Source organism: Polypterus senegalus, chromosome 4, assembly GCF_016835505.1.
Source record: "Polypterus senegalus isolate Bchr_013 chromosome 4, ASM1683550v1, whole genome shotgun sequence".
In the NCBI taxonomy this organism is placed as follows: Eukaryota; Metazoa; Chordata; class Cladistia; order Polypteriformes; family Polypteridae; genus Polypterus; species Polypterus senegalus.
The window spans coordinates 217,450,639-217,469,908 of NC_053157.1; the positions used below are offsets into that span (position 1 = coordinate 217,450,639).

The 19,270-nt window shown below is 39.8% G+C and overlaps 1 gene segment (V, D, J or C); it reads left to right on the forward strand.

The window, feature by feature from the left end:
- Positions 1–10,950: 10,950 nt before the first annotated feature.
- LOC120528805 lies at positions 10,951–11,496 on the forward strand. The segment is given in 2 exon segments: positions 10,951–10,999; positions 11,192–11,496. Coding segments are annotated over 2 exon segments (354 nt in total).
- Positions 11,497–19,270: the final 7,774 nt, after the last annotated feature.

Here is a 19,270-nt window from a genome sequence, read left to right on the forward strand (position 1 = left end):
TTAAAGCTGGCAGTATTTCCAGTACCATAGAATTGCACAACTGAAGCACTTCTGGGCCACATCGAAGCTACATGAAGCAGAAAGGTTCTCTTCCCACATTGACCCCTAGTGGCACTCAAGGATCCCAACAGAGTCACACTACTGCACTACAATTCCTAGGCATCCATGAAGGTGTCCAAGTTGGGAGCAAGCCAGAGAAATACTGCCACCTCTCGCACTGGGGCAGCGTTTCTCAACCTTTAAGTATTTGTGACCTGAGTTTTCATAACAGTTTTAATTGCTCCCCCCTAACATTTTTTTTGAAATGTAGATGCATATTTTATTAGACCTACTTAACTTTTATCAACATTTATCTAACTTTATATTTATTGTTCTAGTATCAGAATGTAGTTTAAGTTAATTTGTTTTGGTTTCAACAGATGTTTTTTTCATATTTTTGATTCTTGTTTTCTTTTTTTCACATCTTCATGCCCCCCTTTTTGTCACATCGCACACCCCACAGGTTGAGAACCACTGCACTAGGGGATGAATTGTTCCCGATATCTAACCTCATCCAGTCCATCCATTATTTGTTAATGCTGACAGGTTGCACCTCCACGTCTTTGATCTTTCCATTATGACCTCCCAGTCAGGTAGGGAATCATCCTTAAACCCCAGTCAGGATGCCAGTCCACCCCTGTTCTAAGGTAAATTCTCACTCAATGATGTTGCACAATAAGTAACCTAACCTAATATTGACAGTCCTGATTGATCTAATTCAAGGTTGTGGTGTGTCTGAGTCTATCCCAGTAGCATTGTGCATAAGACAGGACATGGTGCCAGTATACCCCATTGCCCAGTCACAAGCACCCACGCACACACACACACACACACATTCCCAAACTGATCTAACTTCAGAGTTAACTTCTTGAAATCCCAATTCTGATTCCTGTGCATTTTCTAAAATTCCAATTCCGATTTCTTATTGGAGTTGATGAATTCATCCATGAAGGTTGTTATCTCTAATAACTGTAATATAAGGTTGTTTGACTTTGTATACATTTTTCCTTTAACTCTACTCCATTCCCTGCTCTCTCATGGCATTAACATATTGGGTTCAAATCTTGAGCTCAGTTTCTGTTTCCGTTGTGTCTCTTGTTCTCCCAGTGTCTGTGTGGGCTTTTTGTTTTCTACCCCATATGTCCCTCCTTATTCCACAGGCAAGTGTGTCATCTTAACTACCGTATTTACGCATGTACCACGCGCACATTTTTTCCCGAAAATTAGCATTAGAAAATCAGGTGCACGTCATACACGAGGAAATGTAATTCTGTAATGTTTACTTCTTCTACTTGGGCTCGCTCGCGCTCTCTCTCTCTCTCGCTTGGTTGCTTGCGCACTCGCGCTCTTTCTTGCACGGTTGCTTGTGCACTCTCACTCTCTTTCTCGCTCGGTTACTCACGCACTCGCGCTCTCTCTCTCACTCACGCACTCATGCTCTCTCTCTCATTCACGCACTCATGCTCTCTCTCTCACTCGTGCACTCGCACTCTCTCTCTCGCTCCGTTGCTTGAGCACTTGCGCTCTCTCCCTCGCTTGCTTTCTCACGCACTCGCTCTCTCTCACTTGCGCACACACGCTCGCTTGCTCACGCGCTCTCTCTCTCTCTTGCTTGCTTGCGCTCTCACGCTCTCTCTCTAAACACTTCCTATACAATCACAACACGTGTCGTACACAGAGCAAAACGATTTTCCTGATTTTCTTTGTAAAAATTAGGGTGCTCGTCTTACATGACAGCGCGTGGTACATGAGTAAATACCGTAATTATTCTCAATTGCTTCCGATGTGAGTGGACCTTGCAGTGGACTGAACTCCTATTCATACTCAGTTCTTATCATGCTTATGATGTTACTGGGATAGGCTCTGGTCTTCTTTAACCAACAGGTTTGAAAAGGTTTTTTTTTTTTTTAATTAAATATTTAATGTCAAAATTTCCAGTCAGGAAAAATAATGTAAAATGAATGTCCCTTAATTTGTAAAAGAAGAAAATATCCTTGGAAATACAGTAAATACAAAAAAGACAATAATTTCAAGTTTCATTCTTATTCAAAGAAACTAACTAGACATATTGAAGCAAACAAGGGAAATAAAAACACCTATGGGAAGGAAGAAGATTATTCTGTGGCTCATGGCAGCAGGAAGTGGCAGAATGAGTGACCGCACAACTGGCTGGGTACTAACCACAACAACCATTCCTTCTATTACACTGTCTGGGCAATGCTAGACTATGTGAAATGTGCTATCAATCTTTATTTAATATAACCCCCTTAAAAGCATGAACTGCTTATAATATATAAATATGGATTATTATTTATTGTGGCAAACTACCCTACAGTTAGCAAATTTTGACTAGGTGCTAGAAACCAGGGTGGGTCATTTTGGAATTCAACACATGCTGTAACTTTCCTAATTCTGACTTCTATATGTTAATACAGGTTGAACTTTCTGATGATAATTCTTTGTGCTGAGGTACATTCTTGCTCAACAGATGTTGCACAGCATGTAACATAACACAACATTCTAATTCCTGCTTGATCCAAAGCAAAGTTAAGGTGGCTCTGACTCTATCCTAGTAGCACTAAGCATGAGACAGGACACAGTGCCAGTATACCCCTTGGCCCACTCACTCACACACACACAAACACAAAATTACCTAACTTGCACATTTATGGGAATGAGGAAGGCATTCCATAGCGTCCAAAATAAAACCCACAAAAACACAATTAGGAAATGAAAACTTGATATGGAGGGGCAGCACGGTGGCGCAGTGGTAGCGCTGCTGCTTTGCAGTTAGGAGACCCGGGTTTGCTTCCCGGGTCCTCCCTGCGTGGAGTTTGCATGTTCTCCCCGTGTCTGCGTGGGTTTCCTCCGGATACTCCGGTTTCCTCCCACAATCCAAAGACTTGCAGTTTAGGTGGATTGGCAATTCTAAATTGTCCCTGGTGTGTGGATGTGGGGGTGTGTGTCCTGCGGTGGGTTGGCGCCCTGTCCGGGATTGGTTCCTGCCTTGCGCCCTGTGTTGGCTGGGATTGGCTCCAGCAGACCCCCGTGACCCTGTGTTCGGATTCAACGGGTTGGAAAATGGATGGATGGAAACTTGATATGGACATTGACTGCGGGGAGAATTCAAACACAGGTCATAGTATACACGGACAGTCAGTCATAGTCCTAACATGAAACCATCTTTATTAACTAGTTTATATTTTATATTTTATGATGACATTGGATGTAGTGGGTGTCACACAGGTGTGTCAAAGGCAAGCAGTACCACCCTGAGACACCAGTGGGCATGACCATTAACCACCACTAACCACCTTGTTTCCTTTCAAACCCACAGCCCAAAGAAGCCACCCAGTGAAAACAGGTAACCCTATCCCTTCTGGTAAAGGAGCCATAAAACCAGGGCGCTCCTGGAAGGTGGCAGCTCATTTGGAAGATGACACACCCAAGGGTTAGGAGTCAGATGGCAAGCCTGATGACTTTAAATGTGATACATTATAATAGTCAATGGCTTTATTGATTTCTGCTTTATTTGGAGCCATCATGCACTTTGTTATTTTATTACATGCATCTGCAAAGAAAATGGGGTGACCCGGCTGGCACCCCAACATTTCATCTGAGGTCTTGTGGTTACTAGCAGTTAACAACATGGAGTAAATATCAAATTTCATGGAATTGTAGACACATCACCTGCACATCTTTCCATTCATTCCCAAACCCACTTAAATCAGTTTAAGTATATGCAAGTATATTTTAGTCAGTGATACAATGAGCATAACTTTAATTTATGTTAAACTTGTAAATATCATTAAAGTAACCTTTTAGGCTTATAATGCACCATCCCAATATACTGTACTTTGCAAGTCCAAAGTCACAGTACAATAGTTTATTCTCTATACATAAAATGGAAAGGTTCTCTCTCTGACAGGCAAAAACTGGGCTATGAACCTTGATCTTGGTCACAATCAAGAGCCAATGCCATTGTACGTATAATGTGACCCCTGAGTTAATTATGTAGGTAACCTCGGCCATGACATTGGGCTTCGAGTCTTTCTCATGGCAAGCGTCAGCTCCACTGTGTGCCATGTCCGACAAGAAAAAAACAAAGACACGGGCAGCAGCTTTGCTGACAGAAATAGAACTGTGGCATGCTCTGCTGACAGTGAAGCACAGTGCACAGCCCAACTGATCATTTTCATTGCAAATGCCAGTCGTGCACTCCTAGCACAACAAAAAGATATACACCAGCAAAAAAATTGCAGCTGTGGCTTTTATCCGCCATGTTATTGGGATTTGGGCCCTTGGAATGGCGAGCAGCAGTGTAGTCACATGACATGGTGTTGGATAGCATAATGTTTGTAATGATTACATGTGCGCATGGAAAGTGAGTGCACATGCGTGAGAATAGTGCGCACTTTTGTTTTTTGTGATTTCAAGACTTAAAAGAATAAAGAGCGTTCTAGCAAGTGAGAAACTGTGTACTTTGTAGACACAACACATGGCTGGCAAGAAAAGACCAGCAACACGGCACCCTCAGGTTCTGTGTTTCATGAGAGGTGCATTAACCAGCTTTCTTTAAAGACTGGAGGTCCATGTATTCCAGACTTATCAATCTGTGAACGATTGACTTGCTCAAGATCATAAAATGAGTCAGGACAGATAACTGAGTCAACAGTCAATAATTCAAAAAGACACTGCAGCTCTTGAAACTCTACAGAGATGAGTGACCAGGTACATCTGAGGAATGAAGAGCAGGATGTACTGATAGAATCAAAGAATTAAATCTCTTTATTCTCGAGCATGGGAGACTGTGAGGGGACCTAATTCAGGTGTTCTAAATTGTAAAAGAAACCAATCAAAATGATTCAGTGGAATTATTTTGATTAAATAGTGAATTAAGTACTGAAAAACACTGATGGAAGACAGACTGCTCTTGACAACCCCAAACTTATCCTAACCGTAAAAAAGAAATTGATGCTTACCTGGTCCGACATTTCCTCCTCCACGGGGTCGACTCCCTGAAGGTTCACGGCCTGCAATATGACCTAACATGGACAAAAGAAGAGCAAAATATGGATTAATAAATTGAGCACAATTTACCCAAATGGTTTAAATGAAAGTAATGGTTAATAACTAGGAGAGAAAATTAAAAAAAAAAAACTGGATGATTACAAAAAGGTTTTATAATACAATTCCATTGTAATTAGTTATTGAACCATTTATGTGTTTAATTATTGATAAGAAAAAGGAGTAGGTTCATTGCTGAAAATATTTAATGCACTTAAATACATGATGGAGAACACTTATTTGTATGACCAAAATTTTGTATGGTGTGTAATAAAATAAAGAAACTTTTGTTGAACAAAATATACTAGATAGATAGATAGATATTTAGATAAAAAAAATTAAGCACTTTTTGTTGAACAAAATATACAGTAGATAGATAGATAGATAGATAGATAGATAGATAGATAGATAGATAGATAGATAGATAGATAGATAGATAGGAAGGACACTATATAATAGATAGATAGATAGATAGATAGATAGATAGATAGATAGATAGATAGATAGATAGATAGATAGATAGATAGATAGATAGATAGATAGATAGATAGATAGATACTTTATTAATCCCAAGGGGAAATTCACATACTCCAGCAGCAGCATACTGATATAAAAAAATTTTAAATTAAAGAGTGATAACAATGAAGGTATAACAGACAGACAATAATTTTGTATAATATTAATGTTTACTAATGTTTATTCATGTTTGTAGATGTATATTTCAGAATTTCTTGATAAATGAAGAATTTAAAAGTATTTTTTTGGAAGCTACTAGGGTATAAATACAGGGTGAACACAGCATTCTCCTCTCAAAACACAATAGCCTATTGGAGTGAAAACACATAAGGGAAAGCCTTTCATTTCTTTATTATTTTTTTAAATTTTCTTTGTTGTCAAGTTTGAACAAACAGTATCCAGTTCCACTAAAATAAGTGGAGAAAAAAAGTATTGCAAGATATTTATGAAAGAATAAGCAGTGAATAAAAGTTTTTTTTTAACTTTCATTAAAATAAAATTTAAAAAAAACTTAACCCTTTAAAAACATCTCCATTAGATATCAGGACAGATTATCTATGAGCTAAACAAATGAGCCTGGCGGACTGAATGGTCTCCTCTCATTAGTGAAACATGTTACAGTATATTGTTATGTAACATAGATTTGGACTTCAATGTTCAGCACCTTTTCCACTGGGCCAAACCGCCTGCCTGAAGGAACTCTTACTAAGACTCACTTTTTTATCTATTGCTTAAAACATTACGGCGTTTTCTGTGACAGCAATTTTGAATGTCTCCCTAAGTTAAAAGTGTTTGCTGATATGCACACAAATCAAACGAGGCCCATAAGATGCCAAAGGTGGCATTCTTTTGGGGATAAGAAAGGTGCCTTGAATTGAACCATTTGGGTATAGTGCCTGAACAATTGTGGTTTATAAACAATTAGCCAACAATATCTAAGATTATATTGCTGAAACATTTAGTGTAGTTGCTTGTAAATCTAAAGATCCAGTGATGCATAGAAGAGAAGGCCTCACCACTGTGTTGCAAACCATTTACCTGCCCATCCATTTTTCAAGCATTATCTGATTTACACTTACAAGGGTTAGAGTCGATCCCAAGAGTCCTGGGTACAAGGATTGGACCAGCCGTGAACAGAATATCTTCCCGTTACCAGACACACCAACATACAGAGACAATTTAGAGCTGCTAATTCACTGAACCTGCACATCTTTGGGTGGTGGGAGGTGAGCCACAGAAAAACCCACATACAGTACCAATGAGCAGACTGACATTCAATCAAAGTCTTCTAGAATTGCAAAATAATAGCATTTACCACTGTGCCGGGTTATAAGCTCTTCAGCCCCAACCATTTTATATAAAAGGCAGAAATGATTACTTTAAGGTATTAAGGTAGACTGACTTAATAACTTTTACTTTTCCAAAGGCAATTGTGGTCAGAAGACTTGGAAGAGCATTAAGCAGAATGCACATCAGCATTAAAACTGAAAATGCTGAATCTTCTTTGCATTGCTCATTAACTTCTATATATTTATCAGTCAGGTTATTATATAACTAGCCGTGCTACATATCTAAGATGTATTGAAATCTAAGTAATCAACGTAGACCTTGGTGTTAATGTTTATAGCACACCATGCAAGGCATATGTCTGTTATATAACATTTGGTATGAGATTCATAAAAGCAGTGTTACTGTTGATGATTTGCTATATGTTAGAATTACACCTGCAATTCATTTTATTACTAAAAATATATGTGATGTTCCATCTTTTGAGAATGACAAAGACATAGCAATTGGACAACACACATACAGACAGACACACAGACATTTCTCCTGTTATTAAGGTGAATAAGAAAACAATGTCTAATTCAGGCCAAATAACTTCCTGAACATGGAGGATGTCTCCATGTGCTTTCTGCTATATGTGGAGTGTGCATTTACTCCAAATACTTGAAAGAGTTTTGTGCATTGAATATTTTGCTACCTTCCACAATACCATGGCAGTTTACATATTCAAGTGGTGTAGTCCAACTGCTTTGGTGTGACTGAGGTTGTGTTCATGGATTCTGTAGGATGTTCTTGGTTTCTTGCCATATGAAACTTGCTGAAAAGAATATACATAATACTGTATGTGCTCCAGCTTCCTGTGGACTGGAGAAGAAGGTCAGGAAACTGATAAATGGATTGACCTTTGAAAATAAGCCATAAGGACAAAGCAATTGAACTGTTGCAGATGGGATCAGTTCTCCTACCGATTAGTGTATTGGAAGAGTAAACTGGAGGTGTGATTATTGTTCCATGAGTTCCACTAATGGAGAAGTAAAACTCGGCTTGGAAAATTGACATATAGATGAATTTTTGATTACTTATCCAAGTTACCTGCCAAAAATGTTTACAGATACTAATATTATAAAGTGAGTAAGTCTTCCCTTCCAAACATTTTATTGTTGATCAGGTAAATTCGTCAAGACCTTTTGCGCAGCAAATTTGCTAGGTTCGCCGGTTAATTTTTTCACTGAATTTTTCCCAGAAAATTCATCATCTGGCTGGCTTCGGCAAACATTTTTTCCCACAGCCTCATGGTGCTTTGCGAGGCTAACGTGACATTACAGAGCCATGACAGCCATGTTGGATGACGAAGTTGCTACTCAAACTAAGAGTACTGCAACACTTATTTTGTTGCAGTAAGCACTGCTGGACGATCTGTTTCATACATGTGTAAATAATTTACATTGTACAGTATATATGCATATGTGATGTCATATACCTGCTCAGTATGCTACCTGGCTGTGCACCCTCGTATGTTTAAAAACAAAAAATAAATAAGATAGATAGATAGATAGATAGATAGATACTTTATTAATCTCAAGGGGAAATTCACATAATCCAGCAGCAGCATACTGATATAAAAAGCAATATTAAATTAAATAGTGATTAAAATGCAGGTAAAAACAGACAATAACTTTGAATAATGTTAACATTTAAAGGGTAGAATTGAAGAGATGCATAGTGTGGGGGAGGAACGATCTCCTCAGTCTGTCAGTGCAGCAGGACGGTGACAGCAGTCTGTAGCTGAAGCTGCTCCTCTGTCTGGAGATGATCCTGTTCAGTGGATGCAATGGATTCTCCATGACTGAAATAAAAAAAAATAACTTGCAGTATTTTCATTTGATGGGTACATTAGGTGGCTGTATTGAGAATGCTATGAAATACTTTACTACTCTGCATAAATTCATTGTACATTATATCCTCCTCTGTTGGATTAAGCATGATATTTTCTTTGCTCTGCAGTGTGGATCGGGTAGTAACAAAGACCACCCTCCCGAGTTTATAATGCTGGTCCCCCACATCACAAATCTTGTGGATGTTAGTTTATCATAGTGATGGAAGCTTGGGAAATGCAGAGAGAGATAAAGGACTCCGAGTATTGTGAACTTGCAGTTGTGGGCTTTTAACCCGTGAAAAAACAACTCCTGAGCCAAGAAAAAGGTTTGGGGACCGTCCCCGTATATTGCCCTAAGACAATATATGAAAAAAGAGATCAAAGTCTTAAATTGCAAGAACATTTGACAGTTTTACTTTGTGAAAATGGTGGATTTATACAAAAAGGATTATGGGAACAGGAAATGGTTGGCAGGAAGTGACGTTAGGAATAGGAACCAGAAGTAACGTCATCGAGGTGAGCCAGAAGTGATGTGATCTGGAGGAGTCGGAAGTGATGTCATTGAGGATGGCCGGAAGTGACATTGTCACGGCCATTTTTATACCCGGAAGTGGAGGCAATTATTTTTCTTCTGGTTTTCTGTGGAATAAAGAGATCCAGGTAAGTACCATGTGACCAACTCATATCTCGCGATAGTTCACTCACCTTTAGGCTCTTTGACTGCCTCCTAATCGCACGTGTGTGACACATGTGGTGGATTGCCGGCATTTTACTCCGGCCCTCACCCCCTGGCCACTAGGAGGAGCTCTCCCGAGAGCATATACGGGCCCCGAATTCCAGCAGGGCCTCATGGACTATGTAGTTTGTATACACAGCCCTACTGGATACCTTGGGGGCCACTGGGAGTCGCTGTCGGGAGGCCAATGGACTCATTTGGGCACCATGACTCTGAAGTTCGTCACAGGAAGAGCGATGGGCTTCCGGGGTGAAGAAAAGTACTGTTTACCCTGACCTGGAAGGAATAAGGACTTGTGGAACTGTTGGGCAGAAAGACTTCCGGGTCAGGAGGAATAAAAGGACTCTGGGAACTCCCAGACAACGAGCTGAGCTGGGTGGTAGGAGGAAAACGCGTCTGGGAGTGGAGGATTGTGATTATTATTGGTTATTTGTTGTTATTGTGATTTATGAATATAGTGGAGTGGAGGGTGCTTGGTGCACATTATTATAATAAATATAATTATTGTGGCAATTTTACCAGGTGTTTCGCATGGTACCTGAGGGTTCAAGGGAGCACTACTGCCCACAACTGCGACACACAGTATAATTTTATCTTATAGAGCCATTGTAGGGCATTGGTCAGCATTGCCGCCTTAGAGCTTAGGTTACATTTTTAGCCGCAATCATCAGTTCACCACAGTTGGCAGATGCTTCCTCATCCCACAGGGACACTTTAAAGACCACATCACCATTATAACTCCGTCCAAACTAATTCAATCTCTCCTTCCCCATTGACTTCAATGCATTCCACCAAGTCCACCGAAAACTGCAGTGAAACCAAGTCAAATTAATTTCAACAGGGTTCACCTAATCATAAGTTATGATTTATGGAAACACATTTACTCAATTCATGCTTATTGCTCCAAGAAGGAATTTTAGTTTTTCCGCAGGTTTCTACAGAATATACCAAACCATCACATTAAAAACACAGAAAACAAGAACTCGGCCATCAAACATTAAAGTTGTACAAGTAAATAATATATACATGAGCAGTCATAATACTTATGGCATAATATCAGATTATTCCTATTACAATTAAAAGAACATTAAGACTTGAATAATGATGCAAGAAAATAGCACATTTTTAGCACACAATTTAAGATTGCTCTGTATGTTTACTAAAGTAAAACTGAAGATTAATTGATTAATCACTTTACTAAACCTGCTATATCCAAATCCTTTGGGAGCACACTAACTCCAACACCTGTGTATTTTAGACTGAACAGTTAACTAAAATTAAACAAATGTGGATATCCTGAACAGCTGCAGCAATGTATGCCACACCCACCCCTACCACCTGACCATCATTTGCATAACTGATTTGCTCCTCTGCTCTCCAAGTCCTCTTAAAGTAGACAGCTTGTGTTCCACAGAGATAATCAGACACAATGATCTCCCTTACATTTGTAATATGGGTGGCCATACTATTTGCTCATGGTAAGCATTCTGGTGAAAATTACTAAATATGTTTACAGCTTCTAATCAGATTAACATTTCTAATAAATATAATAACTTAGTTAAATCACAGCAATATAATTAACAGGACTAAGAATAAGTAATAAAAAGTAATCATAGATGCAGTAGATCTTATCTCTATCCTTGATTCTTTGTCTTCTCTTTATTTTCCAGATTGTACCAGTGAGGTTGTTCTTCATCAGCCTTCATCACAAACTGCAACCCCTGGCCAGAGTGTCTCTCTGAGTTGTAAAGCCAGTACATCCATTTCGTATTGCTTAAACTGGTATCATCAGAGGTCTGGCCAGGTACCCCGTCTCCTGGTTTATTATGCTAACAATCGTTATTCTGGCATCCCTGACAAGTTCAGCGGTAGCTATTCAGGAACAGATTTCACTCTGACAATCAGTAAGATTGAACCTGAAGATGCAGGACATTACTACTGTCAGCAGTGTAACCAGTGGCCTTTAACACAGTGAGAAAGAGTCGTACAAAAACCTCCTCTATGCGGGCATGCAGCTGTGACAGTGTGAACAGAGACATGACATTCACAAATATGGAGGAAGAACAAAAGACATTTTCATGGATTGCTGAGGGCTCATTCATAGATCAGAAGCATGCAGTGATTGCACAGTGGCATAAAGGATAGTGCTGCTGTCTCTCAGATCCAGAAGGCTTTATTAGAATCTTAGTCACAAGTCATTACCGGTGTGGAGGGTGCACATTGTCCTCAGCTTGGCATCTATGGTCTTACTCCTACACCCCAAAGCTGTGCACCAGGCTCACCAGCAATTTGAATTTGTCCTTGAGTGAGTGAGTGAATGAATGAATATGTGAATGAATGAATGAATGGGTCTTGTGACAAGGAAGCTATCTGCCCAGAGTTGATTTCTGCCCTACTCTTTATGCATCCAGGATAGGTACCTTTCCATGGACTGGATTAAGGGGGTTCAAAAATGGAAGGATTTATGGTGTCACGTGTGTGCATTAGTGGATCACTGTCATCTGAGGTAGTTATCCCGGGTTGAGAGAGGGTGCCAGCGATGACTATGTCCTCTTTTGTTCCCTCCAAATTAAAAAGGAGATGCTCAGTGAGTGCATTTGACTCCGTCCCTTCTGTGCCCCCAGCTATATCCTGTGGCCACTGGAAGGAGGTGTCACTCTTTAAAAAGAAAACACTTCAGGATGGAGCTCCTATCTAGTGACTGATAGCCTAACTACTGCTTTTCCTGATTTTAGAACATTTTTTTATTCACTTCTTTCACCACAGAGCACATGTTTTGTTCACTATTTTCTTTTGATTAAACATAGACGACTGGGTTGGCATCCCAACATTTTCTCCTTGTGGACCTGCAGTATCTCATTGAAACAGACATGAACATTCTTGAAAGGTGTCATTGGTTACAAGAATGTAAGCCATGTCATTGGTTCATAAATGTGCTTTGACTACTCCTGTTTAATGTAATACAGTAAGTAGCACTTAAGCCTCATTGTTCCTTGATTTCTGGATGATACCTAGACTGGACAAACTATTGGTGTGGACTTTGCACATCTTCTCCATTTCTGTGTTTGTTTTCTTTATATACTCTCTATCTCATTCCACAGTCTTAAGACATTTGTATAACGTTGATTTAAAAATCTACATTTTTTCAGTGTAAGTGAGTGAGTATTCTTTTTTCAGGGCTCATTTCCGCCTTTAGGCCAGTGCTTTGGAATATGTTCCTACTCTCCAAGTATCAGTAATAAAATAACACAATTCATAAACTGAATACATGGACAAAAGATCTGAAACAAGATAAAAAATAAAACTGGACTCAGGAAGTCACAATGTGTCAACATTTTTCCCAAGTTTGGACATTGCATATCCTTTAAGTACTACGCATGCCGTTTATTTTGCACAGTACATGACACCTAATTTTTAATTATTGGCACATTTTTTCATTCATAAATCTTCTAACTCACCTATGCACTTCCAGTAGCTTGATCTCATGCCAGCAGCTCTAAGTGTTACCCAAGACCCAGTCCTGGATGAGGTGCCAGTCTATCACCAGCACACTCAAGCCTAGCCAATCTAAAGTGGCCAATCAGCCTTAAACTCCCACCTTTAGCATGTGGGAAGAAAACCCAGGCAAAAAAATGAGGAGAACATGCAAACTCCACATGAGAGAGTGCCCTGGCCACGTTTCAAACACCAAGATTGTGGAGCTGAGACAGCACTGCTAACCACTAAGTCACCAGTAAAGTAACTGCAATTTTTACTCTACTGATTCTTTGTATTTAATTTGGCTATATTGGGTTTTCTTCACACTCCAGCTTTTGGAAACCCTTTTCACCTAATCATCAGCATATCCTACTTGTTCTGTTTGCTGTTCTTTAATTAATTTCAAGTCGCCATTATATAATGAACAGACAACACATTTGAAGATTCAAAAAATATCCTCGACACATTTCTTATCTGCTTTGTATAATTCATCCATCAGCGTCTGTACCAGCAAAATTCTTTCATCTTTAGAGTGAATCATGTACTCAAGGAGATCAGATGAAAGTAAGGGGAAGTGCGTTTAAGACTGAAGCCAGGAGGCACTTCTTTACACAAGGAGTTGTGGGACTCTGGAACAAACTACTGAGACATGGAAGACATTTAAAAAGAATCTGGATGAGATATTAGAAAAACTTATCTATTAGCTACATTGAAACAGGCTTGATGGATTGAATGGTCTCCACATCCTTCTCAAATTTCTGATGTTTCCAGTTCTGCTAAGGGTCCACAAAGCTCTGTTTTGACCGTTACTTTGTTTTTGTCTGCTTACTTGCTTTAAACTCTTGGTTCATGCTTTGGAATTAACTTTTGGCCTTGTTAAAATTACCAGTCACTCGGGCTGAATGCTTTTAGTGAAGGAAATTCATTTCATTGTAAAATTTTGATTTATGTCATTCATTTACTGAACCTGCTTCAAGTACAAGGCAAAATAAGGATTTTCTTAACTCTGTAATGGAAATGTTTTGCTAAAACTTGATCACAGTGGTCATCATGTGATTGTCCAGTTTGGCTGTAGCTACAATACCGTCCTTCGAACCTGAGACCATCAATAGTCATGACCGGGATGAGCTGGGCAATGAGGGCACATACGAAGGTGCAAAGTGCAATAGTGATGATTATTTCCAAACCAAAATGCATAAAATACAATGCAGTACAGGTTTTCCATCCTTTATAAATAAATCATAATAAATACTGGTGTGCTGGTAGAGGTGAAAATGTCCAATAGAAAAAGAAACAATAAATAATTCATTTATAAAATGAGGTTAAAAACCAGTGCAAAATCGGTTCATTCAAACCACGAGCCACAGCACTTCCTTTCTAAAACCTCATCCCTTTTGCTCACCTGGTCAGGCGCGGACATTCTTTAAAAATTGGCTCAGGTTCCTGCCCCTTGAAAGAGCTTTAAGTTGGGACATTGCGAGCCCTGCTCCTGTCTCTTGCCACCATTCGTTGGCCTCCAGATGGGAGGCATCCAGAGTGGTACGTCACACCTGCTCCTGGTGTTCTCAGTAGGAGTGACCATTGGTCTTTCTAGCTCCAGCCACACACTTACTTCCACATTCCTCACCGTCTGCCTCTTCTCCATAGCAGCACCAGCTCCTTTACGATACTGTTAATCCATTCTTTCTTTCCTTTTTGCTTTTATTTTACCGTCCAAACTTTTTTTCTTTCTCTTTTCATTTTCATTCTCCTTCTCATGTTTCTCCTGCTTCCTGCTCAGGCTTTTTTATACTTTATTCAAGGCGCAGGTGCCACAATTATGAATTCCGGAACACTGACGGTAAAATGGGAGATGGGGCACATCTCCATGTGCATACCTGGCCAGCCACCATCAACACTGCCATGCACAATACCAAATGCACTGGCACCTGTCTGACACCTGAGTGCTCCATTTTATTTATTTAAGACTGCACATCGCCAGGGGCCTACAATGTTCTTCATCACATATCATTCTCTTCAATGTTTCTACGATATGATTTTCAGTGTGCCATTCCTCAACACCTGACACTTTTGAAGATACAGCAGTCACTCGCTCTGTTCATATACAGTAATCTGTTACCAAAACCTGGTGATTAAACAAGAGGTACCCAAGGAAAATCCTTGTAGACTTGGAAAAAATCTGCATACACAAACAGACATTTGAACCACTGCAATCAAAAAAGCCATCTGTATAACTGACTTTGACTTTGTGGGTATCTCTAATGATCAGATAGTTTCTGATATAAAAAGCCCAAATTCCTCCAGTGCTTTTTTGTGTACATTTCTCACAGAAAGCTGCTTTGTGATACAGCATTCACAAAACCACTGTGTAGCACCACTTTTAATAAAGTAATAAAGGCACAAAGATTAAATGTAATTGCCATCTGCTTCATTCACATTACAGCTCCCTGTCAGCCTTCTGACTGAAACACCAACTCATGCGAGTTCCTCTTTCATCTTTGAACCATGAAAGGCCTTTTTTCTTCTGCCCATTTGTGTCCTTAAGGTTTTTGTTCTTCTCTCTGCCATTGCGTGAGGTCTTATAGCTGTCTGTCCACTATAATAGACTCCTCATCCTCAAGTTGGACTTCACTGATTGTCGGAATGAATTCTGTACCTGATCCGCTGCCCAGAAACTAGCTGTGTACAGTACATCAGAAGCACACTTGTTAATTTCAGCAATAATTGATTTTAGAGCTTCTCCTTGCTTCTGGTGGTACCACATCAGATCTGCAGTGTTATGAAAGAAACAATACATGGAGTCACAGGCATTGTATGTCACAGAGACTGCACCTCCATGGACAACCACAAGGGTTGAGGGATCCTGCATTATGGTCACATCCTGCCAAGAGATGGACAAAATAATTTTTTTTTGTTTTTATTTTTTATTATTTTGGATGTTATTTAATACAGAAAAAATAAGCAAAAGAAAAGAGTTAGTGTTCATAGCAAGTTACTTTACCTTCCTGTGCTCCATTTGTACAAAATGCATGATAGTGTGTGCTATCCAAAAGGTGCTTTACTCAAAAACCTTTTTATTTGTAGCTTTTCCAGCTAACTAGCCATACATCGATGGGTAGCATTTCACTAAAAGAGACTGTCCACACTCACCCTTAATGCAAAAACTGTAAATGCAAGTGTAAAGGACAGAATGACGCTCATTGCAGCAGGATATCTGAATGGCTCCAAATGTTGATGGGAGTCTGGTGTGCTCTGTTTTCTTGACTGCTCTGGGAAATATGGCGGACACAAGGAGGACTGCAATGCACACCTGTGGCTATGGATGAACAGCCATGAATGGAATGGCAGTCCATTACAAAGCAAACTCTTGAATTAACCGGCACCTTTCTAATCTAAAGAAAGACAATAACTGTAAAAAATGTACTCTGTTAAGAGCTGAGAGGAAAATGTAGTATCTTGGAATAAACAAATGATGTAGAAGCTCACCTGCTTGCAAACATTCCTGAACCACTTCAAGGAAGTCCATTCCTAATAATGGCAAGTACATTTTGTAAAATTCAACAAGCAAGCCATCAGTTCCTGGAGTCTTTCCTGTATTGAGGCCTTGAAGTGCAACTGTTGTCTGAAGACGAGATACCAAAAATATACCAAAACTACTAAGCCCAATATGTAAACCAAACAACTGTTAGTTCTTGAAATGGGAGATCATTGTCCAAAGACTGTGCTGAATCATCAGAAATGTGAGTCAGTCCACTGAACCAAGTGGATGAATTAGATTTGCAAACAAATTCACATAATATGACACAGCAAAGTCCTGGATGCCCTCAGGTTCTCTCAGTTCCTCTTTCCTCTATGTCTCTCATAAACGATACCACAGGGCTACTGATAAATGTTTAGTCTACAATGATGTAAATTAGGTCTGTGGTAATAAAAGTAATTTTTTTCATCACAATGATCACACATTGACATGTCTTCAGTAGAACATGGTGTCAGACAAAGTAATACGAGATGCAAAGGTGAACATAACAGGAAACATTTATTTTATAAATCCAAACAAATCCTAGTATATGCTGATGATTTGAACATTATATCAAACATTAAAAAAACCTGAAGGATAATCCTACCAGTCTCATAAGTGATATCAACCCAATGCAAAACACCCCAAACAGACTATTTAAAAGCAGATAACCATACATTTGAAGTGATAAAAGAATTTATTTACTTGGATGCTTTAATCAGTCTGACAAATAACATATCTCAAAAAAACAAATAAGAACTGTGTTGGCAAACCAATGTGATTATAGACTGATCAAACAGTTTACAGTTAGAAAGTTTTTTTATGGGGATCACTTCCCAGGTCCTCCCTGCGTGGAGTTTGAATGTTCTCCCTGTATCTGCATGGGTTTCCTCTGTGTACTTTGGTTTCCTCCCACAGTCCAAAGACATGCAGGTTAGGTGCATTGGCGATTCTAAATTGTCCCTAGTGTGTGCTTGGTGTGTGGGTGTGTGTGTGTGCCCTGCGGTGGGCTGGTGCCCTGCCTGGGGTTTGTTTCCTGCCTTGCACCCTGTGTTGGCTGATATTGGCTCCAGCAGACCCCCGTGACCCTGTAGTTAGGATATAGCAGATTGGAAAATGGATAGTTTGTTTATTTTTTATTTTTTTTAAAGTCAAAGTTATGGCTATACAAATCCCTAATTCTCCCTGTTTTGACATATGACTCAGAGACCTGGATGTTAACAAAAAAGAGACTAACTATTGTTACTCGTCTTCAAGCGTAAAATGGCAAGAAAACCCTTTGATGCACTGTCTGATGATGAGGTTTGGCACCATACATGTGGGAAATATACAAACATCATTCAAGGAAAAGATGTGGTGTGCCTAATAAAAATAAGCAGACTAAGATGAGCAGAACACATTATGAGAGCAAATTATGATTTCTTCCCTAAAAAAATCTTGATGGACAGTTGACAGGGAGAAGAAGCAGAAGAAGACCAAAGTTGAGATGGAAGAAGGGACAAAACAATGATGCTGGACTAGCGTCTTCCAAAAACTCACAAAGGGAGTCTACGATTAGGAAGGAATCGAAAAATAGACTTGATAAGGTTAGAACACAAATGGGGCTGAAGCCCCAATGTTGATGATGTATCACTGAGATAATAAAAGTCTTTTTATCACCATCATTTCTTTTTTCATCTTGTTCTGGAGAGATTCTTGCTAGACTTGTTCACTTGTAAGGGTAGAAGAGATCTAGATTCATCAAAAAATCACAATAGTAGCAGTTTTACAAGCATTGTGCAGGAATGAGGTGGTTGTGGGTGAGTTAAATCTGTGAATGAGTATGACAATTTACCAGTATGTCTACCTCTCCACCTTCACATCTGGTCATGAGCTCAGGGTAGCAACTGAAAGAATAAGCAGAAGTGCCGAAATGATTAAGCTGCTTTAGTATTAGATATTGACAAATGCTTGGGGGTGTTGTTACCCCGTTAAGCCCAACAGACAGATGTAGACACAGGGTAAAAGTTATAAGAAGATCTTTACTTCTTTTAAGCAGTGACTCCTAATCCCCCCAGCCACAATAAATGGGCAAGTGAATATACAGTACAATAATAATAATAATAATAATAATAATAATAAATACCATCTCTCCACACCTCCCAGCAATTTCTGTCCTACTCCTCCCGACTCCGTCTCACCTGCTGGGTTCCCATCAGTTCTTTAAATAGTCTTTGAACCTCATGTGCTTCTGTTCTTCCTCCCGCGTGACTTGCCAGCACTTCCAGGTCAGATTGAGAATCCCAATTTTTTTAATCAGCCCAGAAGTAGTTTGGGGCTTCTGTCCTCAGGACTTCCCAGTACTTCTGGGCTGCAAGGGAAGCATGACGCCTCAGGTCCTTTCACAGCTCCAACTGGCGGCACCCAACAGGGCTGAGAAACTGGACTTCAAGTCCCAGGATGCCCAGTGGGAATCCGGGGCACCGCTACACTCCAGGGGACCTGCCATCTAGTGTTTTGGGGGCAAAAAGTGTCCTGGAAAAGCTGCCACCCCCCATCCTTCCATCTTTTGGGCTTCCCAGCCGTCCCTCACAGTACATCGAGATGCTTATACCTTCTGCCACCTTCTTAGACATTGGGAAGCTATTGCTTCTACATGCAGCGTGAGGTGCAATGTTGGAACCAAGCCTGGACAGGACAGTGGTCCATTACAGGTCACAGTCACACACATAGTGATAATTTAGAGATATCACTTAACCGAATGTGTACATCTTTC